Below are 25,633 nucleotides of genomic sequence, written 5' to 3' on the forward strand. Positions count from 1 at the left end.
ATAGTATTGTTCTTGTGTCTCTCTAACAAGATCATTGTAGTGATCAGTGTTCTCTAGAAGATTGTTTGCCATGGAATTACTAATTAATCTCTCATTATCAGTTAAGATCTAAAATAGCCTCTTACTTGTTTGCTTCATGGTGTATTGTTTCATAAAACTTTCTCAATTCATTCCACAAACTCTTCCACTTCTTTTAATACCAGTTTGCTCTGTCCTGTCCATTTGAAGGTTAAAATCCATTATTAGTTTTACACTGCCTTTGGTAAAAGAAATAGTCTTATTTCTACCCAGGTGTGATGTGAGAGTGAGATGTTTAGTACAGTAAGCCACCTGTCACTTTGTTTCTTGAAGTCCCTGTTTAGCACATCAAATCATCATGTTTTTACCAGTTTCAGATATGAAATTTGAGTACTTTTCCAAACAGTGTTTTTTAATATTTCCAGCCTTTTGGATTGTTGCAAGCTACACATGGCAGACAGTCTAACTTTTGATGGTATTTCAGTATTTAATCACAACTGTAAATAGTTATGAAATTTAAGACATCATTTGATATTTTTCTAATTTTCTAATCTTTACAAATGTTTCAGTCGTTTTAGTGGTCCTGCTCCTGTGGCTCCTTACTCTCCACAGGGATATCCATTTATTGCACCATATCCTACTCAAGAGTCTACTGTTCCTTGTCTTCCGGATTCAGTTACAGGCCCAGGCTTTAGTAGCTCTCGACCTGCTGCTCCTGCTTATGGATTGATTACAGATTTGCCTTTACCCGTTCCCAGTGCTGACTCCTCAGAACAGGTAAATTTAAACTGGGTTTCAGTATATAGAGCATCAAACATTATCTTCTGCTTTTGCAATGCTTTTTACTTCAAAGTGCAGTAGAAAACCATTTTTATGTACTTCTTCCCACTTCACCACAGACATAACTTGTCCAGTTTCAAATATTAATCTTATCCTAAGTCTGATAATGTGTTTTGTAAAAGCTAGACCAAATGTGACTGGCAGATGTCTATAATCAAACGATAAACCTCACTGCTTCCAAAATTGTCTCAAAAGATTTTATTCAAGTGCGTAGAATTCCTCAAATTATTCCTCTTTTCAGGTGCAGATTAACAAAGCATATGTTTTACAAGGATTGCTATTTATTACAAATTAGTAGATTCAAGTCACAGGTGAGCAATTATGGACAGTCACCATATAATTCTAAGTTTAAACTCTTATCACCTTACACAATTCAGAACGCAGTTCACTTGTCCCTGTCCACAGGATTTGCTAAAGTGATACTTCTGACATGCTAGGAGTTGCTTTGCTCGCTCGCTCTTGTGCTCCCCTTCGCATGCTGTCCCCTCCAGGTACTTAAATTTACTTGCAGCAGGCACAAAGTGACTGGTTCACAACTTACAAAGTGTCTGACTTATTCATGAACGCAACTAGCAGTAGCTGAGGAGCAGAAAAGACACTGACTTTCTTCAGGTTTTAGGTGTGTTTGCTGTGGGAGATAAAGACAGCAGCTTCCTTTTTGGAAGTCGGAAGGCAGTTTAGCTGTCTGGGAGCAAATCAGTTGTTGGTAAACCGGAAGACATTTGTGATCAACAATTGGTTCCTCTAGCCAAGGTGAGTTTTACAGTCTGGGGTCAGTGCAGAAGTATTTTGACCCTTGTATTCTGTGCGCACTAAATGCAGACTTATCATCAATATAGGGCAGAGAAACACTACCATGACACAATCCAAAAAAATGCGTAAGTTTGTCAAAATTAGTCTGTAGCAAAAAGAAATTTGTATTTAAACCATCGCAATAAATCAAGCTCATAATCAAACAAGAACAAAGAAAATTAAGTTTATCCCAGCCTTTGAGAAAGTAGTGATGAGCCAGAAGAACTGTTGCTCTCCTTGGTGGGTAGGTATATCATTAGCATTGTTAAAAAGGATGTTCCAGGATATGAATTCAGCCAGAGGAAAGCAAAGGTGGCACAGTTTCAAGTCAGGTTCGTGTATGATTTGAAGGAGAACTTGTGGGCTTACAAGTAGTGGATTCTTATGTCTCTGCTGTCCTTTTTCTAGTTAATAGAGAGCCCAGCGTTGGAAGGTTCTGTTGCTTATGTTACATTCTTCTAAGTCGTGAGTGTAAATCATAAATAGCTACTCCACAAGCATGGATCCTTGCTGTACCCAACCAGTTAAAGCCTCCCCTCAACCTTTAAAATATTGTTTTTCTTAATCTCTGTTTCCTGACCTCTGTTTATTGTAATATCTCTTCTGTTGAATTAGTCCTAATGTTAGACAGTTTTGTGTGACTCCTTTTTAAAAATCTATCTACGTTACATCCTTTTATTCATCCTATTGGTTGCATCCTCAAGAGAATTTCCTATTCCTAAATTGGTTTGCTAAATTTGTTGTGGCATGGTGGCTCAGTGGTTAGCACTGCTCTCTTGGCACCAGGGATCCAGGCTCGATACCATCTTCGAGCAACTGGCTGTGTGTAGTTTACACGTTCTCCCTGTGTCTGCATGGGTTTCCTTCAGATGCTCTGGTTTCCTCCCACAGTCCAAAGATGTGCTGACTAGGTGACTTGGCCATGCTAAATTGCGGATGGTTTTCAGGGATGTGTAGATTAGGTGGGTTATAGGGGGATGGGTCTGGTTGGGACGCTCAAAGTTGGTGTGGACTTGTGGCCGAAGGGCCTGTTTCCACTCTGTAGGCTATGATAAATGTATTGCCTGTGCTGAGGCAATTAGCGTATGACTAAATGCTTTGTCTTTATTCTTTTTTGTTTCTTTACTCATTCATGGGATGAGGGTGTTGCTGGCTAGGCAACGTTTATTTCCCATCATATAGTAATTGTTAAATTCTTAATTCCAGATATTTTATTGAATTCAAATTCCACCATCTGCTGTGATGGGATTCGAACACAAATCCCCAGAACGTCATATGGGTCTCTGGATTAACGGTGCAGCAATAATACCACTAGGCTATTGCCTCCCTTAGGCAATGACATTCCTGGCTATAGATTGAATAGGAAATCAGGTGAACAGGACAAGATCCATTAGTCTTGGAATCTTTGTAAAAGCGCTCAATGGTGACTTCGTTTTAGTCTCCTTTTGTTTACAGTTCAGCTAGTTGTTGAGAAGGAGACTAAAAATATTTGTTTATATTGTTAGATGTAGCGGTAAGAAAAGTTGTTCAAAATAAGTTTTGGTTAAAGCCATTTTACAAAACAATTATCTAATAATCCAAATCGATCAAGCAAAGAAACTAAATGTCACAGTATTTAAAAAATCTTAAGAATTCTGTGGTTAGAGAAATTCTTAGAGTGGCTAAGATCAGTCCAATCTGAACAACAATTTTTTAAAAAAGTATATCAACAGTTGGTATTTTAACCTGCTGAGTTTAGTGGTGAAAAGCAGAAATAATCAATAATTCTTCTGAGACTACTTTAGTTATAATCTTATGGTACGTATAAGAAGCAAGAAGTTAATTTATTTCCAACCTTTAGTATAGTTTATTATTCTTGTATCTTTCCAGTACATTCATGACCATTGGAACAGACTACTTGTACTCTAATTATTTTAATTTTTTAACACTAAAATTATATCATTACAGAAGTCAATGTTAAACTTTAAACTTCTGTATATAATTAATAAAAATAAAGCGATTAGTAGTTTTCCTTTGTCAGGACAATTGGTACACCTGCAGTGCTGTAAGAGTGTTCCAGGATTTGGACCTGGCGCCATTGCAAGAGCAGTGAGGGGTGTTGAGGGGATATTTGCAGGTGTGGTGTGCCCAATATCCTCGTATTAGAGTAGAGCAATATTGTTACAATCTTCAAATCATGCAACTTAAAATTAGGATGTAAATGTGTTTTTTTTCTATTTCAGTTAGGCTTGAATGGTCATAGTTACAAGATGCCTGATCTCCCTGACTACTTTGCTGAACTCCATGAACTCAGGTATGATGCGTAGATTTTAAAATGTAATAATACAACTTTTTTTTAAAGTAGCCCAATTCAACAGTGGTTTAATTATATTTAAGCAGCACTGATACATCAGTACTATATGGCAAATAGTGTTTTGAGCATGTGAAGCTAGGATTTGAGAGTGCTCTTGAGTATGCCAGGTTTGTACCACACTCTTCGTAACATATTGTACTTGTTCAGAAGCCACACAGACACACATTTATTTGAAATCATAAGCTTTTGGAGTGCTGCTCCTTTGGTACATGAAGTGAAGAGTAACACGCGCGCGCAGAATTTATAGGCAGAGAGATCCAAAGATCATGCAGATGGTCTCAGTGGAGTGTCGACAGGCTGAATAACTTTGTGCGGGTGATCAAAACTGTCAGACTTTGAGTAAAGTGTCAACAGCTGAATTACGAGAGGGATGATTTACAATCTGATGAAATGAGACAGAAACAGTTACAAAACATTTTTTAAAAAGGTGGCGCTAGTGATTAACCAAGTGAACAGGAATAGCATAAGTGTAAGAGCCACATACCGAGGGTCTAACCCAAATAACAAGTAATTCAAAACTGTACAAACTAATTAAGGTGGAGAGACCATAGCAAGTTATCAAGGTGATAGTGTCAAAACAGGACAAAGAAGATTTTACAGATACAGAACAGTATGGTGGGGTTACATGTAGCGCAACACAAACCCAACATAACAGTTAAGACCATCTTCATGAGTACGGAATTTGGCTATCGATTTCTGCTCAGTAATTCTGCGTTGTTGTGTATCTTGGAGGCTGCCTTGGAGGAAGATCGGAGGCTGAATGTCCTTGACGGTTGACATGTTCCCCAACTGGGAGGGAACATGTGTGGTCTTGCCAAAATACCATATCTCGGGGTATCCTTGTCTGTAATGTATAAGATAGACACCATTTGGCCAATTCAGATGAGTATTTGCTGTGTATGTAGTGGGTGGTGTTCCCACGTGTAATGGTAGTATCCATGTCGGTAATCTGTCATGTCTTGCAGAGGTTGCTGCAGCAGGGTTGTGTGATGATGTAATCAATGTCCTGAAGGCGGGTCTTGTACTGCGAGTGATAGTCTGTTTAAGGTTTGGCAGCTGTTCGAAGGCAAGAAGTGGGGGTTTAGGGATAACCTTGGTGAGATGATTGTCATCGATGATTTGTTGAAGGCTGCAAAAAACGTAGTGTAGTTATAGTGCTCCGGGAAAGTAGTGGATGACTAACAGTACTATATTGGTCATATCCTGTATCTGTCTTCTGAGGAGGTTGTTGCAGTATTTTGCCGTGACAGGTCAGAACTGGCAATCAGTGAGTTGAACATTGTATCCCATTCTTATGAGGAGTCTTTCATTATCTCTAGGCATCCATCGTATTCCTCCTCGTCTGTGCAGATCCTGCATACGCGCAGGACTTGTCCGTCGCAATATTTTACTTGTGACAGTGTTTCTATTAATCTATATCTATTGCTGAATAATCTGTATCTCTTGGTGTGTGATAAATTTATATCCCCACTTCAAAATTTTCTGTTTTGAATTATAAGGTTCCATTCATAATAGTATTGATTATGTAAACCTGTTACGTTATGATTGTACACGCCTAAAGGTAGCAATTTGTTTGAGTTTCACTTCTGCATTGAAACATTGTTCAAATTGATCTGGTTTTCTGCATTTTTAAAAATAATGTTGATGTGGTTTTGTGACACATGCATGGATTAAATTTGAATGCACAGGCATGGTTGTCCCAGTCTTTTAAGCCCACTTCCGCCGAAATAATTCTTGGTTTTGATTCCATTCCTGCATATGAAGTTTGGCAATAATGCTAGTTTTTCCTTGGAGTAACTGGTGTTGCCCTTCAGATTGTAAGACAGAAGTTCACAACACGAGTATTTTGAAAGTCACTGACACTAGTTTTTGAACAATTTTTGAAATTGATACCTATAGCTATCTCAGCACTCCTTTTTAGCTACATACATTTATTTTTATTAAAACACCTTATGTGCATTTGTACTTAAGTTTGTCATACATGTATATTGACTGCTGCCACTTGGTAACAGGCACATATATATGATTAGGAAAAATTATACCGCTACCAAATAAAGAATGGTTAAGGTGCACATACGCACACCATGTAATTTGAGTACTATGATCATGAATCTTGAGTTTTCCTTTTCAAAATACTATTAACCACATCTGTATTCTCAATTAAGTACAAGTAGTGAGTGTCTAATATATCGAACCTGTGTAATGCAAGTAACCCACTGAACCAAATAAATATTCAGGAAGCAATGGAATATTTGTGAAGAGAGAAACAGTGTTAATATTCTGGATTAATGAGTTTTTATCAAAGCTGGAACAAGTTGGGGAAAATAATAGGTTTCCAGGAATTTATTTTTAAAAAAGGGGGTAAATCAGTGATAAATTGAAACTCAGGCTGAGCAAAGTGAAGATGAGTGGTAATAGGACCAGAAATAAAACGTTGTCCAGAGATGATGTGAGCAGCTGTTGCTACTTAAACAACAAAAATAGGTTGCATTCAATAGTTCGGAAAATTTAAGAAACAAGATTAATTTAACAACTTAAAACCAATTCTCATACTTATATAATTTATGTAGCTGTCTATTGGTTCTTAATTATTCCAACATTCAAGATGAATGCTAAATCTGAGATAGCAAATTTAGCTGACAAGTTATAAATTAATCTCGATTACTTATCTGGTTATGGTGAGAAATATTTGTATACTGACATTGAAAGTTTCTGCTTATTTCATTTTTTGTTTTTATTATTGATATTTATGAATTGGCTTGTTTTCTAGTACAACACAATTGACAGATTTAAATGAGAATGAAGTTCTGCTACTGGAGCATTTCATCAGTTTGCCACTATTGAAACAGATCTGCACAGACAAAGACAACCTGATTAATTACATCGAGGAGCTAGCAAGTATGTTTAGTACTGGTTGTCATTCTATAAGATTTTGTTTGATTAATGAGTTTGGAATCATAAAATTTATTTTTGTTTCTTGGAAGAAAAAAATCTACAACTTGAACCAAAGTTGGAAGCAGAAAGACAAGAGCTGTTAGATAAAGTAAGACAATGGCTATTACGTTTTTTACATTTTTATATTTTCAAACATGATGTTGCATGTGATACTACTTATTTGTTTTCAGTATGATCAGCTAACTCAACTGAGAAGTAATTTTGAGAAAAAATTGCAAAGACAACATGAACTGAGTGAGGTAAGTGCTATCTGTGTGACATCGGTCATTTAATAAAATATCAGAGGGTATTTAATAAAGATTTTGATAAAGCATGTAGAAATGCATGTGTAATCAAACAGTCAACATGGCTTCATGATGGGGGAAATCATGCTTGACAATTGTATGAAAATTCTTTGTGGCGATCACAAGCTTGATAGATAAAGGGAAGCCAGAAGATGTAATCCCTTTGAATTTTCAAAAGCAATCTATAAAGTAGCAGGAGACTACTTACCATAAAAACACATGGTCTTGCAGATGGGAGACGCGATATTATGCGGTTTGGTCAGAGAAATAAAAGGTTACAGTTTAACGCAGATGAGAAGTAATTTCTCTTCTGCAGATGGTGAGTCCGTGAAATTCTTTACCACAGTGGGTTGTAGATGCTGTGTCAAGTATATTCGAAGCTTAGTTAGACAAACTTTTAATTAGTAAGGGATCATCCATCATCTCATTGAATGGCAGAGTAGACTGTATGAGCTGAATGCCCTACTACTGCTTCTGCATGCCATGGTCTGTCTTTGGGCTGCACTGAATATTGTACAGTTCAAAATTCAACCAAATCTTTGGCTGAAATATAGTATTGCTGTCCGAGGACATTTTTGGCAAAACATTTTGTCTTGATTTATTGAGATAATCCTCGAGATTACAAATTTAAGGGGTAAACCATTATTTATACTGGATGACAAGAGAGCTGATTATTGGCAAGTGGTCTCTTAACTGCTAATTGAATCAAATAACTACAACTCGATGATTGGGGTGGTGTGGAGGGTGGAGTTGTTTTCAGTAATCCAAAATGGCTAATTGAGTGTGAAATCAAGGAGCTTTGGTTAATAATTCTTTTACCTAAACCTAGGTCCCTCCATAAAAATGACTTGATCCTTTGGCCCTGATAACTTACTAGAAACAGAAGGCTGTAAATTGTCAAAAGCATAACGAAAGACTGGAAACATGGATTTCCTGTAGAATGTGAAGCAGAACAATTTCTTTGTAACATTTCCACCCAGCAAGAGGCTAAATTGAAAGCTTAGCTAGTAGCCAAACTGAAAAAGGTAGGAGGCTACAAACTGGGACCTTTTGTTTTCAGTTGATCCCTGGCGATAGAAGGGGGTGTGATCAGGACCAGGGACAAGGTGGAAGATCAGAAGAGTTTCAGGATGGAGTGAGGTGGATAACTATGGTTGAAAGGGCAGGGTCCAAGGATTCTCTATGGAGTGGATACAACACTCATCTTCAGGACTCTAGGAATGCTCAAGACTGCTCATTTGTGGAGTCAGTAGCTTTTGCCTGCCTTTAACTACTGGGATTCCCACCCTGTGGGAGGCCCACTTAGCTGCAGTTAGTTTTCATCCAGGCTTTCAATAGCAGCGTGGAGCCTGTTATAAGAAGTTAATGAAATGTTCCACCTCTGCCCAATTGAATGTCCAGACAACACGATGTCTGCCGTATCACAAAAATCAGTGGATGTGTGCTTAGTATGCTGAATGCTATCTGTATTGAACTGTAGAATTCCCCTCCTCTGGAGGAAATAGTAGTGTAATTGCAGCAGTCACCTAGAATTTGCAAACTCAAAATGTGAATTAGATGTTATTAAACTAAACTAGGTACAACCTGTTATCTTTCAGTATGTGTGAAATTTTAATTACTGAACTCTTTTTGGATTTTTAGAGCTGCAGTTTCAATGCCTTGCAGGCCAGATTGAAAGTAGCAGCTCATCAGGCAGAAGAAGAATCTGATGTGATCGCTGATGAATTCCTCGAGGGCAAGGTTGAAATTGATGATTTTCTCAGCAGCTTCATGGAAAAGAGAACAGTATGTATCAACTTTGTAATGCCAGAGTGATCAGACTCCTTGGAATGAAATGAATTTACTTTTGGTATAAATACTTTGAACACACTCCTATTTTAAAGAAACAAGTACTGAAGAAATGTTGTTTTTGATTGTCATTTATACCTTTATGTCAGTTACCACTGATGGGGAATAGAGGCTTTGAGACAGGAAGTGAGTTACTTGCTGCAAAATTTCTAGTCCTTGATGTGCACTTTATAGCTGTAGTGTTTATGCGACTGGTTCAATTCAGTTTCCAGTTGATGGTATGTTTGGAGAATTCAGTTCCGATAATGCAAGTGAATGTTGATTGGATTATCACTTGTTGGAGAACCAGATTTAATATGTAAAAATTTAATCATTTAACATTGTATTTTTCTTGAATTACTTTACATGAAGAATTACATATGTTAATTTGTTTCTCCACAACTAAAATTGTTAAATTATTGTTTTAACTGTGCAAAAGCATTACCAAAAGCTTTCTTCACACTGTTTGTTAATATTGTTTTGGATTTACATCTGGTGATGTTAGAATGTGTCTACCTTCAAGGGAATTCAGCACCTGATGGCTTTTATGCTCAAGCATCTCGTTGACACCAGCTTATCATATAAATTTAAGGCTTTATAGCCTTATGACCAGTCCTTCAGTGACTAATTCCAGGAAATTGTTTGTAATTGTGTTTTGTCTGTAAAGGACTTAGATTAGGCCACAGCTAGATACTGTGCACTGTTCTGGTCTCCACACTTTAGAAAGAATGTGATTCCACTGGAGGAGATGCAAAGGAGATTCACCAGCATGTTGGCTGCGATAGAGCATTTTAGTTATGACAAGAGTGTGGATCAGCTCAAGTTGTTTTCTATGGAACAGAGAAGTTTGAGGGGGAGCCCAATAGAGGTGTCTAAAATTGAGGAGCTTGGACAGGGTGAATAGAAAGCAGCAGTTCCCCTTAGTAACAAGGGGACATAATTTTAAGGTGCATGGCAGGGGAGTGAAGGAATGAATCCTTCATACAGGGAGTGTGGAGAAGCCTGGAATGCTCTGTCTACAAGGGTTGTTGAGGCAGGAAACCTCCTAACCTTTAAAAAGCATTTGGTTGAAGACTTGGAATATCGTAACATTGAAACAACGGGCCCAGTGCAGGCAGATGGGACTAGTATAGATTTAGTGTAGCTTTGGTGGTACAGACTTGATGGGCTGAAAGCTTCTTTTATACTGTACAATTCTAATGTTGTCACAACAGGTATTTATATATGGTTTTAATCTAGAAAAATGTACCAAGGAACTCCCTGGGAGCATTATCCAATGTCAAATGGAAGTATTGGGATAGGTGATGAATGGATCAAAGGGTTTTAAAATGTTTTAAGAATGTAAGGCACACAGTTAGAACATTACAGCGCAGTACAGACCCTTCGACCCTCAATGTTGTGCCGACCTCTCATACCGACCTCAAGCCCATCTAACCTACACTATTCCATGTACGTCCATATGCTTATCCAATGACGCCTTAAATGTACCCAAAGTTGGCGAATCTACTACCGTTGCAGGCAAAGCGTTCCATTCCCTTACTACTCTGAGTAAAGAAACTATCTCTGACATCTGTCCGATATCTTTCACCCCTCAATTTAAAGCTATGCCCCCTCGTGCTCGCCGTCACCATCCTAGGAAAAAGGCTGTCCCTATCCACCCTATCTAACCCTCTGATTATTTTATATGTTTCAATTAAGTCACCGCTCAACCTTCTTCTCTCGAATGAAAACAGCCTCAAGTCTCTCAACCTATCCTCATAAGACCTTCCCGCCATACCAGGCAACATCCCAGTAAACCACCTCTGCACCCCTTCCAAAGCTTCCACATCCTTCTTATAATACGGTGACCAGAACTGTACACAATACTCCAAGTGCGGCCGCACCAGAGTTTTGTACAGCTTCACCATAACCTCTTGGTTCCGGAACTCGATCCCTCTATTAATAAAAGCTAAAACACTGCATGCCGCCTTAACAGCCCTGTCAAACTGGGTGGCAACTTTCAAGGATCTGTGTACATGGACACCGAGATCTCTCTGCTCATCTACACTACTAAGAATCTTACCATTAGCCCAGTACTTTGCCTTCCGGTTACTCCTACCAAAGTGCATCACCTCACACTTGTCTGCATTAAACTCCATTTGCCAGCTCTCAGCCCAGCTCTGCAGCTTATCTATGTCTGTCTGCAACCTACAGCATCCTTCGTCACTATCCACAACTCCACCGACCTTAGTGTCGTCTGCAAATTTACTAACCCATCCTTCTACGCCCTCATCCAGGTCATTTATAAAAATGACAAACAGCAGTGGACCCAACACTGACCCTTGCGGTACACCACTAGTAACTGGTATCCAGGATGAGAAGTTAAGGATAGAATTCTGGAATTTAGAACCCTGGATCGCTGAAGATGTAAGTGCAAATGGTGGGGTGAAGAATGACCCAAAATTGGAGAAATGCAAAATGTTTCCAAAAGTTGTAGGGCTGGAAGCAGTTGGAGGGTAGGAGGGACAAGACCATGTTATAAATTGAATATGAAGGTTCTTGCATTTTTCTTTTAATATTGGCAGAGCTGCTTTTGGAAGTGGCGTAACTCAATGGCTTTGAAAGAGGGAAACTTGGCAATATTTTCTGAAGCTCAGCTCAGGAGCTAACAATAAAACAGGAGAGGAAATTAGGTGGTCAGAGGTTTTGATGGGAATGGGGTACGCAAAATAGTTAAGGGGTCAAATGGAGAGGGCATTGTGTCCCCATGGCTTCTAAATTAAATATATAGTTGTAGACATAGTAAAAATTGTTTGGAAATGGCACAGATTAATAGTAGGACACTGCTTCAAATTAGTACTAACTTCAGTATTCTCTCTGTGTTGGTCAGTACCTTAATTTCAGACATTGTTGCATTAGAATGTACAATGAGTGTGGACATTTTTGGGAGGTAAACCTAAATTATCATTTGCACCCTTAAAGCTTGCTTTGTTTCTACAGCTCTGTCATTGTAGACGGGCAAAGGAAGAGAAGCTTCAGCATTTAATGACGCAACATGGACAGTTCCTCTCACAATAGGTAAAGTTTATTTCAGTTTATCCAAGAATCTTTAAGGTAGTGAAATGAAAATTAAGTATTTAATCATTGAAAAACTGATGAAAATAAAATCTAGTCACTTCTGATTTGCTGTTCATGTCAAATGTTAATGTATAGCTTGCATTTCCATACTAATGCAGGAATTGGAAGTTCTGATATATTGTTTCTACAAAGGTTTGCTAATTCGGCATCGTTCTGCATTTGAATGTGTTTATTATTTTTATTGAATAATAGAGTCCAAGTCATACATCATAGAAACCAGCCCTTCAACACATCATATCTATGCTTGCCAACAACACCAAATTATACTCATCCCATTTACTTACACTTGGTCCATAGCCAACTATGCCATGGAAGTGCTCCTTCAGATACTACTTAAATGTTACCAAAGTTTCTACCTCCTCCACCCTCTCGGGCAGTAGGTTGCATATTTCTACCACCCTCTGGATGGTGAAAGGTTTTTTCCGATCTCCTTTAAACCACTTGCTCCTCATCTTAAGCTTGCGCCTTCTGGTTTTAGAAACATCTGGCATGGGAAAAGATGCTCACAATCTACCCTATCTGAGTCTGTCATAATTTTGTGTAGCTTAATCAGTTTCCCCCATCAGCCTGATTTGCTCAAAGGAACGCAAACCCAGTCTAACTAGTGTCTTCTCCTATCTGAGACTTACAAATCTCCTCTGCACCCCCTCCAGTGTAATCACGTCCTTCCGTTTAGTGTGGTGACCAGAACTGCGCACAGTATTCCATCTGTGGCTAAAACAGGACTTCCTTGCTCCTATATTCTATAATCCAACTAATAAAGGCTAGTATTTCATGCGCTGCCTTTACCATCCAGAGTATGTGGTGATCCATGGACTTGTACACCAAGGGACTGTCCAGGGACTTACCATTCATTGTGTATATCCATCCATTATTAGACCTCCCAAAATGCATCACCTCACTTATCAGGATTAAATTCCATTTGCCATTGCTCTGCCCAATTTATCAGACTAGCCTGAGACCATCATCTTCATTATCCACAACACCCATGAAATTTTGTTGTCTGCAAACTTACTAATAATACTTTCTACATTCACATCCAAATCATTGTACGTAATAAACAGCAAGGATTCTAGTACTGATCCCTGTGGCACTCCAGTAGTCACATATTGCCTCCTGTTTGTAAACCCATTTTGGATCCAGTTTGCCAAGTTGCCTTCAATCCCACAAGCTCTTGCTTTTGGACCAGCCTTCTGTGTGGGACACTGTCAAAGGCCTTACTGAAGTCCATATAAACCACATCAACTGCATGTTCTTCATCAATACGTTAAGTCCCTTTTCCAAAAAACCCTGTATTTAAAAAAAAATCCATACTAAGAATTCCTGATTAATCCCTCTCTTTCCAAGTGTTGATTAATCCTCACCTTCAGAATTTTTTCCCATAATTTCCCTACCACTGATGTAAGACAAACTGGTCCTGCTAACTATCCTGCTGCTGTTCTTGAACAAAGGAGCCACATTAGTTAACCTCCAGTCATCTGGCACTTGTCCTGTGGCAGCAAAGTATTAATTATCTCTGCCGAGGCCCCAGCAATCTCCTTTCTTGCTTCCCACTGCATCTCGTCAGACCCTGGGGACTTATGTACCAATATGCCCACCTACCACCTCATTAATCTGAACATTGCCTAGAACCTCACCCATCCCAACTGAAATCCCCAGCTACCACATCTTTCTCCTTTGTGAATACAGAAGTATACATTTAAGACCTCACCCATGTCCTTTGGCTCCTTGGTCTCTCTCCCCTGGTAATCCTCTGCTCCTGTATCTCTAAAATGCCTTGGGGCTTTCTATAATCCTACCTGCCAAAGATATTTTGTGGCCCCTCTTGGCTTTCCTAAGTTCTTTAAACACGACCCAACACACCGTACTTTTTGAAGAGCCTTCCTTGTTTTATTTTTATTATGCAGTATCTAATAAATGTTTCCTTGTTTTATTTTATCGTATTCCCAGTATGCCATGACATTAAGGGTAGACATCCTCTCCGTGACCAGTAGGTAAAAGAATGAAAGAAGACAAATATAATCACTATCACTAGAAAGAAAGTGCTGGGGAAACAAATCAAGTTGAAGACCTGGACCTGATGGGATGCATCCTAAAATGTTAAGGAAGTAGCTGAAATGATAAAGGATGGATTGGTAGTAGTCTTCCAAGAATCCTCAGATTCTGGAAAAGTGGCAGTTTTTCAATCCACTGGAAATGTAACAAGCTTATTCAAAACAGGATAGAGACAAAGCAATTAACAGTAGGCTAGTTAGCTTAACAGCTACTATTGGGGAAAATATTTCAACCACCTTGTTCAGAGCAGAGGCTCTGATGAAGGGTCTAGGCCCGAAACGTCAGCTTTTGTGCTCCTGAGATGCTGCTTGGCCTGCTGTGTTCATCCAGCCTCACATTTTGTTGTCGTTGATTAGGTTTTACGTTAGGCTACTTAAGACCCTATGGTATTGGGGGTATATTAGCATTGATAGAGGATTGTCTGTCTGGGTAGTTGTGAGTCAAACAAAGTTAGGATAAAGGGGTCAATTTTAGGAGGGCAGTTTTTAAAACTGTAGAATGCCAAATGGATCATTGCTAGGGCCGCAATTATTTACAAGATATGTCAATAACTTGGTGAGGGAAAACGAAATGGATTGCATAGCCAAGTTGCAAATCTGACAAAAATAGGTTGGAAGACAAGTGATGAGGCTAAGAGACAATCTGTGGAGTGATGTAGATAAGTTAAGGAAGTGGGCAAAAGCTTGGCAGGTGGACTATGAGGGGAAATACGTTATAAATTTAGCTGAAAAAAATATAGGAGCTATTATTTAAATGGAGAAAGACTGCAAAAACGTGCAGCATACAGGGATTCTGGAGTCTTCATGTGTAAATCACAAAACATTAGCATAGATTTTCAGGTATTATGAATAGTAAATGGAATGTTGGCCTTTTATTTCAACCAGAATGGCCTATAAAAATAGGGGATCTTGCTAAAACCGTGCAAAACACTAATCAGACTACAAGTGGAATACTGTGGAGCGTTTTGGTCCCCTTTTTCTAGGGAAAGGTATCCAGGCATTGGAGGCAGTCCAGAGTAGGTTCACAAGCTTGTTACTGTGTTTAGTTTTATGAAGAGAGTTGAGTATGTTGTGCCTGTACATATTAGAGTTTAGAAGAATGAAAGGTGATTTTATTGAAATGTATCCAATTCTTATGGTACTTGACAGGACAGATACAGAAAGGTTGTTTCCCTTTTGTGGGAAAGTCGAGCTTCATGGGGCATAATTATTGAATGAGAGGTTGCCATTTTCAGACAGATGACAAGAATTTCTTGAGGGTAGTGAATTGGTGGAATTTTTAATGACAGGTCTATAGAGGCTGTGTCGTTAAATATGTATTAGGCTGAGATACACTGATTTTTAATCAATAAGGAAAATCTTGGAAGTGGTGTTGATGGTTATCAGATCAGTAGTTAGTTTGTGTGGTGGTAACATAAAGCATTATCGGAAACAGTTGAAATAGCACTGCTGCCTCAAAGCACCAGAGACCCTGAAACTATTTAGAATTCAGAACAAGGGGCTTAAGATTAAGAATTACAGCAAAAGCCATTTAGAAGTAGATGTTTGCTCAGGTTAGTGGAAATCTAAATCTGTGCCTGTAAAGAGTGCAAATGTTGATCAGTTCCATTGTTTGGCATTAAGATTAGTGGATCTTTCTTGAGTAAAGATACTGAGGTGCTCATGGAGCAAAGGCAACTTTAGAGAGGTGAGAAAAAGAGCAGATGTGATTTAACTGAATGCCAGTCAAGAATGATGTACAAGATGGCCTACTTCTGGTATTTTGATTCAGCAGCGTGCCCCCCCCCCCTCCCAACTTCTTAAATTCCTCTTAAATTGATTTCCCCCTTATGCCATAGATCCCTCTTCTGAGAAGGTTAAGGTGCTCAATTTGCATGTTAACATAGAAATTGGGACTCAAGCTTGGACATAAGCCATCATTCAAGAAGACTGTTTCCTCTGATTCTGTCTCTCTAAACGCTTCCCATCCCCAAACTCAGCTGTACAATGGAACTATCAATAATGATTCTCGTGCTGGGAAACGACGTCTCCTTTTCAGTGTGCTGCAATAAGCTGAGAGCTAGGATAGCTGCTGCTTTGATCTCTTTTTCTAATAGTATTTAAGTATTTGGCATAATTTTTAAAAGGTTTCCTGCAATTAATGACTAAAAAAATTAAATATTTTCCAAGTTCAAAACTGCTTGAAATTACTACAAAATGCCACCCTGAACAATGACATTGTTTGTTTGACCTTGAGGGATGTGGATTCACCAAGATTATGCCTCACTGTTTAGTATTAGATGTATTTGTCTCAGGATCTCTTCATAGTGTCAAGTTCTTGCTACAGTCTACATACAAGGTAGTTATGGAGGTTCTTGATTCAGTCAGTGCAGAAGATTGACACTTTGCCATCGATAGAAAATCTGAACCATTGTGGTGTTTTTCTCCCTATTTTATTTTCTGCACGTGAATTAGAAACATTTCTGTACTCCTTAATGAGCCTTTACTAGAGCATCAGAGGCTGAGGGTTCACATGATAAAGTATATAAAATTGAAAGGCACGGATAGGGTGGGTACTCGCAGTCCTTTCCCCAGGATGAAAATGACAAATACTAGGCACATACGTTTAAGACAAGAAGGGGATTTTTTTTTAAAAAGAGGATGATTGGTGCCTGGACACACTGCCAGGGGTGGTGGTAGAAGCAGATAATGACAGCAACACTTAAGGGCCATTTGGACAGATACTTGGAGACACAGAATAGATAAATCCAAGACAACAAAATGTGAGGCTGGATGAACACAGCAGGCCAAGCAGCATCTCAGGAGCACAAAAGCTGATGTTTCGGGCCTCGACCCTTCATCTCTGATCTTTTTTCTCCAGCATCTGCAGTTCCCATTATCATAGATAAATACAAATGACATGCAGGCAAATATGCTTTGTTTAGAATGGCATCATGGTCAGCAAAGACATGATGGCTTGAAGGGATTGTTTCTCCAATATTTGTGTTTTTTCTGTTTCAGAGGGCACTTCTGTGTGCTTAGGAAATCATTTTAGGTCTATCCATTGAAGATGAAATAATACACTGTTGGACCATGCCACCATTGCTAATGCTATTGTTTTTTGAGCAGTTAAGTTTGAGCTGAAATGCATGTTCTGGACAAGATGGAATGAATTCAACTGCAAAATGAAAATTTACAGATGTATCAGTACATTTAGTGAATGTTATTTGGATGACCTTTTTGAAATAATGTTTTTGTAAAATTGGTTTCCAGTATTAAAACATAGCTCAAAATAACCAAAATTTACCTAAATTTGTTCCTGTATGATTTTATTATTCTTGGTAAATACTGTTAAATTTGTAAGTAATAATTGTGGATTCCTGTATTAAACATACTATTAATCTGTAAATAGTACTGATAATTGCACTGTTGCTTTAATATTCTTAATAAAACTAGTTGAAAGCATTTTGTTGGTGAAATTTATTGAGCTGAATTTTCAGTTTAAGAATTCGACATTGCTGTGGCACTCCATTGGTATGTCGCAACAAGCAGTCTCAAGATCATGCTGAGAATTTTATATAAATTGAAACTAGATGATGAAAAATCATTACTTCAAAAGTTTTACAAAGTAAATGTCTACATACGCTTTAAAAATTACTTTAATTATGGAAATGCCACAAGCCACATCACATTTTTGTAATTAAGCATATCAAGATATTACAATGTGATTCTTCTATTGATTACATGTTAAGATATCACAGGATTGTCAGGAAAAAAAATAGCAGAGCATATATTCATAAGAGGGAATAAAATCTCAATTGTGTAATGGTCTGCACGTCGAGTTTTCTAATGTGGGACACTGACTCATGCATTCAAGGGTTACAGGTACATTTTTAAAAAGGGCAGTGTTTAAAGTTGAAACTGGGTGGATTTGCAGAGTGGACTCTTCAAAACATCAATAAACATCTCTAAGCATCTTGGTTCAAGTTGAGAAAAATAGCATTTTTCTGGCCATTAAAAGTGGATAACTTGGAAAAGAAAATTCATTTGGAATACGTATTGCAGTCTCGTGCATGATTGTTTAGACTACTTGATCTTTGCTTGGCCTTTGTAAGGACATGAGTCTGAGACTAATCACTTCTTAACTAATTAGAATGGGGTACACCAAAGCAATTACATTAAGTACAATTCAATTTTTTATTACCTACTCCTTTCAGAATTAAATAGAATAAATTTATTTTTCAAAGGAAAGGTACATTTAGAGGGCATCATGTTTTTGACTCTACATATTCATTTGACATTTACCTGAATTTCCTTTGCAGACATTTTAGTGATAAATGTAAAATCAATTTCAAAGATTTTTCTTTAGATATGAAAATCTAAATGTAAGCACATAAGGTTTGCTTTCAAATACAGTAATTTAAATTTCTAAGTAGTACATTGTGTTCAAATACAATTCACTTAATTCATGCAAAACAATTGTAGCATGTAAAATCCAGAGATATACCCTCAAATAGTGATCTAGTTATAATTAAAAAGGAGATCCTAACTGCTCCCTTTTAGATGACGTTTTTATTTAAAGTGCTATTTTCTTCTCACTGTAGACTCTCTGCTCAGATCCTTCTATCTGCTGCTTCATTTCACTTCAGTTGCAACTTTTGTACTGCTCACGTAACCAATTTCTTTGACATGTTGGATAAGTTGCCTGACTCCAGGGTGGTCAGCTCAGACACTCACTCCTCCTTGCAACTCTCTAAATAACTCCAACAGTAAATGAACCTTCTGAATGATTATATTGATTTACAAATTAAAACAATATCAAAAACCTGCAATCTCTTATTTACCAGTATGTAGTTTAGTATAAAATTTGTTCCCATGTTTGAGTTATTAGCAAGTATCACTAGATTCTCATGCAACAGCAAAGGCAAGTTCTTCAGAGCATACTGACAGATTTTTGTTGTTGTCTTCACTAGACAGGAAGTCTCCACCATTTGGTGATCTGCAGTTCAAGTCAGCAACACCTGATTCCTGGTCACTATTGCCAGAAAGATCAGTGTCTGAATGCTTTATACCTTGTGTCAGAATTGTAGTCTCTGAATCTTCATCTGCTTGTGAAGGGCTACAAGAAATGAATGGTTTCCCATTGTCAGTGTAGTCCTGAGGAGTGTTAGCTAAACATTGATCGAAAGTAGAGATTTCCAGTTTATGAAGTTGCTTGATTTCTTCTCTTTTTCTCAAATTGGATTGATCCAGTTTTGCTAACCTCTGTTTAAAAATAATCAAAGTACAATGTCAAGCAATCAATCTTAAATTAACATGAGCTCAAAACCCACAAGAGGTTAACTTAAATTCAGTTAAATAATTAAATCTGGACTCAGTACCTAGTAACTACATAATTAATGTAGGAACTTCTGATTTACTGATTCCTTAGGGAAGGAAATCTGCTGGAGTCACATGTACACCAGAGAATGTTATGGTTGATTGACACCCAACTGCTTTTTGAAATGGCATTGCAAGTTACTCCATTTGAGGCAGTAGCTCAAAAAGCATTTAGGATGAATGAATTTTAAAAAAACATTAATTTACAATGCACAGTTGGGAGGTTCAAGGTTTGTCTTGCCGAAAAGAAACAATTTTAATCTGCATAATTTTTCAGATTTTTTTTTCTAAAAAACACATGGCAGCTGCTAAACTATTTATGTGTAACAACCAACCCCCTCAAAACATGTTGACCTTCAATTCCCTTACCGTTAATTTGAACTACACCAGTTGGAATCCGAGCTCTTCGATCACTGAGCAGCCAATGTTTATTCCCTGTTCCAACCAGAACAGATTTGTCACAACTCCTTTCACTACCCATATTGGCATCGTGGATCAACTTGCTTTCAGAAAAGAACTGAATAAGTAGTGGTCGTCTCACGTAATAGCTCAATTTGCCACTACCCATTCAAACAATTTATGCAACCAGGAAATTTAACATTTGTTCCTTTCTTATAAGAGTGGCTACAATCCAGTTCCATGGAAAAGTGCACACTACCTTTATCCAATCAATTTTTTCCCCCTCTACTATCTTCTGCTCTCTAACCACATTTAAATTAAATGTGAAGTGATTACATTGTTGATGTAGGATATTTGTGTTACTTATCAGTTTAAAAAAATTACCTCCTCCAGTATTTCAAGTTCTTCTTCCAGTTGCTGGGTTTCTTCCTTAACAGCCATCAAGAATTCTGTAACAGACTGTCGAGGATGCATGCCTTTTTCAAATCCGTTGTACATGCTTCTCCAAAACCTGCTTGAGACAAGGCCTTTGAATTAGGACTTAAATATGGCAGTAACAAATCTGGTCAAACCTAAGCTTTTGATAGTGAAATTATAATGGAAAAAGTTTGTACTCAAGTCCTGTTATGCAGAGGTTAAATTGGTTTGAAGAAAAGTACTTTAGAATTGAACAATAATCCTGTACAATAAAGCAGCATCATTAACCTCTCACCTGAAATCCTACATGTCAACTTATCAGTCAACCTCCGTAATATTTATGCATGATGTCAGTCCTTGCCTTATGCTGTCATGAAATTAATTACAGCAAAGTTGCTACAAAAACAAGTTGCTTTGCATCAGAACAGAATAACTGACCGAGAACCTGCTGTATAGTCATCTGTAATCACATTCTATTTTCACATTAGCTCAAAATAGATTACCTTAGGATAAAGCAAGAAAATCAATGGTTATGAAACCATCTGCAACTATAAAGACTTTGTTCTCAGTTCTAAAGAATAGTGTGCTAGGTTCCATATTTATTTACTGGAGTGTGCTGCACTAAGTAATTTCAGCCTTAACACAACTTAGGCCTGCTACAGTTGGCGTCAGCATCTCTGGAAAGTTGCCCGGAGTTCCTAATTATGATACCATGGCACTGGTGGAAAATATGTCCACATTACATGAGAACAGAATAAAGCTTGTTAATGAGACCCTGCTATTTGCCCAACGCATACTTAGTAGATTTTACAAATTGTTTAAATATGCTGCAACCACAGATTCAGTAATTTAAAAAAAAACAAATACGCAGCAGTTTCAACAGTACCTATGTAGACAGAAATGGAGTTAATGCTTCAAATGAACAAACTTTCATCAGAACCTCCATCTTGGGAATTAATGTGTTGGATCATCAATCCAATACGCTTCTTCCAAATAAACCTGTTGAAAATATACTCAATATACTAGTGAATACCTGATTTCTCACATCCCAGCATTGAGACACTGGGATCATTGATCCGAAACATTCACCAGTGCTGCCTCAGTATATACAGCATTGTCTGTTTTTATTTCACCCATCTAGAATTTGCAGGGGTGTTTCTTTGCTTTGCGATGTCACAAGTTTATCTTAATGCATTTATGTAAGCCAATAATCTGCTACAGTCTGCTTAGCATCACTAGTTACACAAAAGCAAAATACCACAGATGTTGGAAATCTGAGATAAAGTTTAAAAAAAATGTGCTGTAAATACTCAGCAAGTCAGACAGCATATGTGAAGAGTGAAACAGAATTAACTTGTCAGGTCGTTGACCACATTAACATTTTTCTGTCCACACATGCTGCCTACCTTTAGCATATTTTCCTTTTTTTAAACTCTGCCTCCATCACTACTTGGAGCCATATGGTCTATTTCCATGATAAGAAAGAGTGAAGCTGGACGAACACAGCAGGCCAAGCAGCATCTCAGGCGCACAAAAGCTGACGTTTCAGGCCTAGACCCTTCATCAGAGGTCTATTTCCATGTTGCATGACTCTTTGATCCAATCAGTCCATACCGATCATGATCCCAAACTAAACTAATCCTACATGCCTGCTCCTGGTCCATATCACTCCAAACATTTCCTATTCATTTACTTACCTAAATGTTTTTCAAACTTTGTAACTGTACACATATTCAACACTTCTCTGGCAGTTTATTCCACACACGATCGATCCTCTGTAAAATACTTACCCTTCATGTCTTTTTAAAAACTCTCTCCTCACCTTAAAAATGTGCTCCCAGTCTTGAAAACCCCCATCCTAGGGAAAAGACAATTACCATTAACTCTATCCATACTCCTCATTATTTTATAAATTTTTATAAGGTTGCCTTCCTACCTCCTATGCTCCAGTGAAAAAAGTCCCAGCCTATGCAGACTTTATTCAACACAAATCTTTCACACCAGCAACATCCTGATAAATCTCTTCTGAATCTTCTCCAGCTTAATAATACCTTGTCCCGAATTTTTAGTGTTCAATATTTACATATTTCTAATAATTTAAATTATAATATTCTGCTTAACTTAGAATGTCACAGGCTTTAGGGCTTAAACAAGCGATCAAAGCTGACATTTCAGTCCAATATTAGCAGAAGTGCCATCTCCTGAATGAAACATTTAATACAGGACCAAACTTCCCTCTAGGGTGAGGATAAAAGATCCCAAACACCATCTGGTTAGCAGCACGCAATTTTGTTATTGGCCAACATTTATTCTTCACCCAACATTATTAAAGTGGTCATTCATGATATTGTTATTCAAAGCAAACTGTCTTCTATGTCATAGAACCCCCAGTGTGGAAACAGGCCATTCAGCCCAACAGGTCCACACCATCTTTCTGAACAGCATCCCATCCAATGAGTCATGGGTATGGAAGATTCACCCCCTTCCACATCTCTGCAGTTCCCATGGCTAATCCACCTAATCTACACATTCCTATACGCTAAGGGCAATTTAGCACAGCCAATCCACCTAACCTGCACACCTTTGTTTTGCAGGAGGAATCCAGAGCACCAGGAGGAAACAGACACAGGGATAATGTGTAAACTCCACATAGGCTGGAATTGAATCTGGGTCTCTGACACTGAGCCACCGTGATGTTCTACTTTTAGTTTTAACATGTCACTGCAATTCAAAATTAACTAATGAACTACAAAGTGCTTTAGAATGATCTGAGGGCATGAATGGCAGTAAAGTTTGTTTTAACTGGCACTTTATGAACTGGCACTCTCAATAAACAGGCAAAAATTATATACCTGAAATATTGGAAGCTTACTGTATTATCACAATCTCTGTGATGTCCAAATAGTTGAAGGTACAAGTGAGAAGGCTCTCTGCCAGTAAGTTTTGTTTAAGGCAAAGTTGCATTGTTGTTAAAGCGATAATATGCTGTAAATAAAGTATAATAGTGATGTGTCTACGCTTACATTAAGTTTCTATTAATTAGTGTTTTTACACTGACAACCAGAATTCTGCCAGTTAATAAAACGTTTGCTGATAAAAGCAAGTTCTTTGTTTCTCGTTTGCCCATATTTCAGGTGTTGTAAGGCTATAATGAGGTATGGCCTAATTAAATGTATAGTTAATATACTAACCTGAAGTTGGATGGAACTGTGTGCGGTCTCAAAACTCCCTGAGTCTGACTATGGTCTTGTCTGTAGAGGGGATTCTTATAATCTATACCATTTTTCCATAGATGAGGCCATAGTGAATGAGTTTTCTCTTGAATTCTGCCATGAGAAACAATTATAACAATATTAAAGACTTCAACCACTTGGTGGATGGTTGGAAAACTTGATCAGAAAATATAAACAATCTACATGCGACAGCTGTGTGAAGGATAATTGTGCCAAATTGTTGGTGATCCATGACGCAATTTTTGTAGACAGATTCTCCTTGCAGCTAAATTATTAGGAGGAGAGACAAAAATATATGCATTAATGGCATAAGTCAAGACACTGGAAAAAGTGGATGCAAAACAGAACAGGTCTTGAAACAGGAGATATACCAGAGTAGTTGCAAGGATAGTGAATTTTAGTTAGAAAATTAGGTTGGTAAAGTTGGTTGTTATTCACCTTAGAGAAAAGGAGATTGAGGGATAATTTTATTGATTGATTCAAGATTATGACAGGTTTAGATAAGGTAGACAAAGAAAAATTCTTCCATTAGCAGATTATGCCAGGATTTAGGAACACAGATTTAAGGTTCCAGGCAAGAGAACCATTTACAAACTTTGAAAAATGATCTGCAATAGGAGGTATGGTTAATAAATTTGCTCATAGCACAAAGATGAGCAGGAAAGTAACTTGTCAAAGTGGACTCAAAGGGCTCGACCTTACCATATATCGGCTGTCATTTTCGCCACATGTCACGGAGGGTTTCTGTCTGTGAAGGCTAGTGAGTATTCTCTCAACATTGTCCCAAACTTGCTCATTAGCCAGGTATCACACCCCTAGCCATCCTGCTCATCTAATGCTAGCCCAATTCTCCCACTCACCATAAATGGAAGTATTCTTTACTGCTGGTATATCCCAGGACCTCTGGCACCAGCACCATATCCACAGTGGAAGGTAGATGCCAGCGTTGCAATTGTGCTGGAACAGCTTGACTAAGAGAGCAGCAAGTTCTGGAAGACAAGTCTTCAGTACCACTGCCAGAATGCTTCAGGGCCCACAGACATTACGGTATCCAGTGCCTCCAACCGTTTCTTGGTATCATCTAGAGTGAACTGAGTTGACTGCAGATTGATACCTGTGATGCTGTGGACATTGGAAGAGGCCAAGATGGATCATCCATTTTGCATTTTTGGCTTCTGGTAGACTGGTCAACGATATACCATGATGTTGCAGTGAGGTTGGAATGTGATGGATGCCAAGATTCAGGGACATGGGTTGTGTGTGGTTAGTGCCCAATGGGTGTGCCCTGAGATGCCGGTGTCCAAATGGAGGCCTGGAGGAGCAATCAGTGAGCTGGAGTTTCCAGGTGACTGGTCTGATGTTCATGTCAAGAATTCTCAGCATCTAGTTTCTAGCTAGCAGGAGGGAGAAACTGAGAAATTGCACATTTATGAGGCAATATTAGATGGTAATGAGGATGATAATGAGTGATAATCCATGTAAATAGGCTTCTAGCTACTCCACACATGGTTGAAAAATAAGACATTTTGATTCTGATGGAAGGTGCAAGCATCTGACCGGCATCAGTTTTATCATATGGGGGTAATGGCCCAGTGGTATCATCACAAGACTGTTAATCCAGAAACTCAGCTAATGTTCTCGGGAGAGATAATGGGAACTATAGATGCTGGAGAATCCGAGATAACAAAGTGTGGAGCTGGATGAACACAGCAGGCCAAACAGCATTTTAGGAGCACAAAAGCTGATGTTTCAGGCCTGGACCCTTCATTCTGACCAGCTGGAATCAACCTAAGCACCAGGAAAGACAATGGCATAAACAGCCCTGTTGACCCCGCAAAGTCCTCCTTACAAGCATCCTAAGGTCTAGTGCCAAAACCGGGAGAGCTGTCTCAGAGACTAGTCAAACAACAGCCTGACATAGTCATGCACACCATGCAGTTAAATGTCCCAAACACCACATTCACCATCCCTGGATTGGTCATGTCC

General features: G+C 38.3%; 2 protein-coding genes across 4 annotated transcripts in view; one reads left to right on the plus strand and one right to left on the minus strand.

Moving 5' to 3' along the window:
* vps37a (VPS37A subunit of ESCRT-I) overlaps positions 1–17,645 on the plus strand; it is a 35,686-nt gene extending 18,041 nt beyond the window's left edge. The window contains exons 5-12 of one of the 2 annotated variants that reach the window (XM_048529659.2): positions 588–795; positions 3,873–3,943; positions 6,774–6,901; positions 6,988–7,046; positions 7,129–7,197; positions 8,884–9,027; positions 12,049–12,126; positions 14,137–17,645. In XM_048529659.2, the coding sequence (XP_048385616.1) occupies positions 588–795; positions 3,873–3,943; positions 6,774–6,901; positions 6,988–7,046; positions 7,129–7,197; positions 8,884–9,027; positions 12,049–12,126 (757 nt within the window). In that variant the 3' untranslated portion in view covers positions 14,137–17,645. The remainder of the gene's footprint in view (positions 1–587; positions 796–3,872; positions 3,944–6,773; positions 6,902–6,987; positions 7,047–7,128; positions 7,198–8,883; positions 9,028–12,048; positions 12,127–14,136) is intronic. The other variant, XM_048529650.2, reaches the window with a different exon arrangement.
* Positions 17,646–18,430: 785 nt separating this feature from the next.
* The window catches only part of mtmr7b (myotubularin related protein 7b), a 93,252-nt gene continuing 86,049 nt past the window's right edge, over positions 18,431–25,633 (minus strand). Inside the window, exons 12-15 of one of the 2 annotated variants that reach the window (XM_048529629.2) lie at positions 23,606–23,740; positions 22,237–22,272; positions 20,382–20,508; positions 18,431–19,484 (exon numbers count right to left, since the gene is read on the minus strand). In XM_048529629.2, coding sequence (XP_048385586.1) covers positions 19,128–19,484; positions 20,382–20,508; positions 22,237–22,272; positions 23,606–23,740 — 655 coding nt within the window. In that variant the 3' untranslated portion in view covers positions 18,431–19,127. The remainder of the gene's footprint in view (positions 19,485–20,381; positions 20,509–22,236; positions 22,273–23,605; positions 23,741–25,633) is intronic. The other variant, XM_048529637.2, reaches the window with a different exon arrangement.

This window comes from Stegostoma tigrinum, chromosome 1, assembly GCF_030684315.1.
Source record: "Stegostoma tigrinum isolate sSteTig4 chromosome 1, sSteTig4.hap1, whole genome shotgun sequence".
Lineage (NCBI taxonomy): Eukaryota > Metazoa > Chordata > Chondrichthyes > Orectolobiformes > Stegostomatidae > Stegostoma > Stegostoma tigrinum.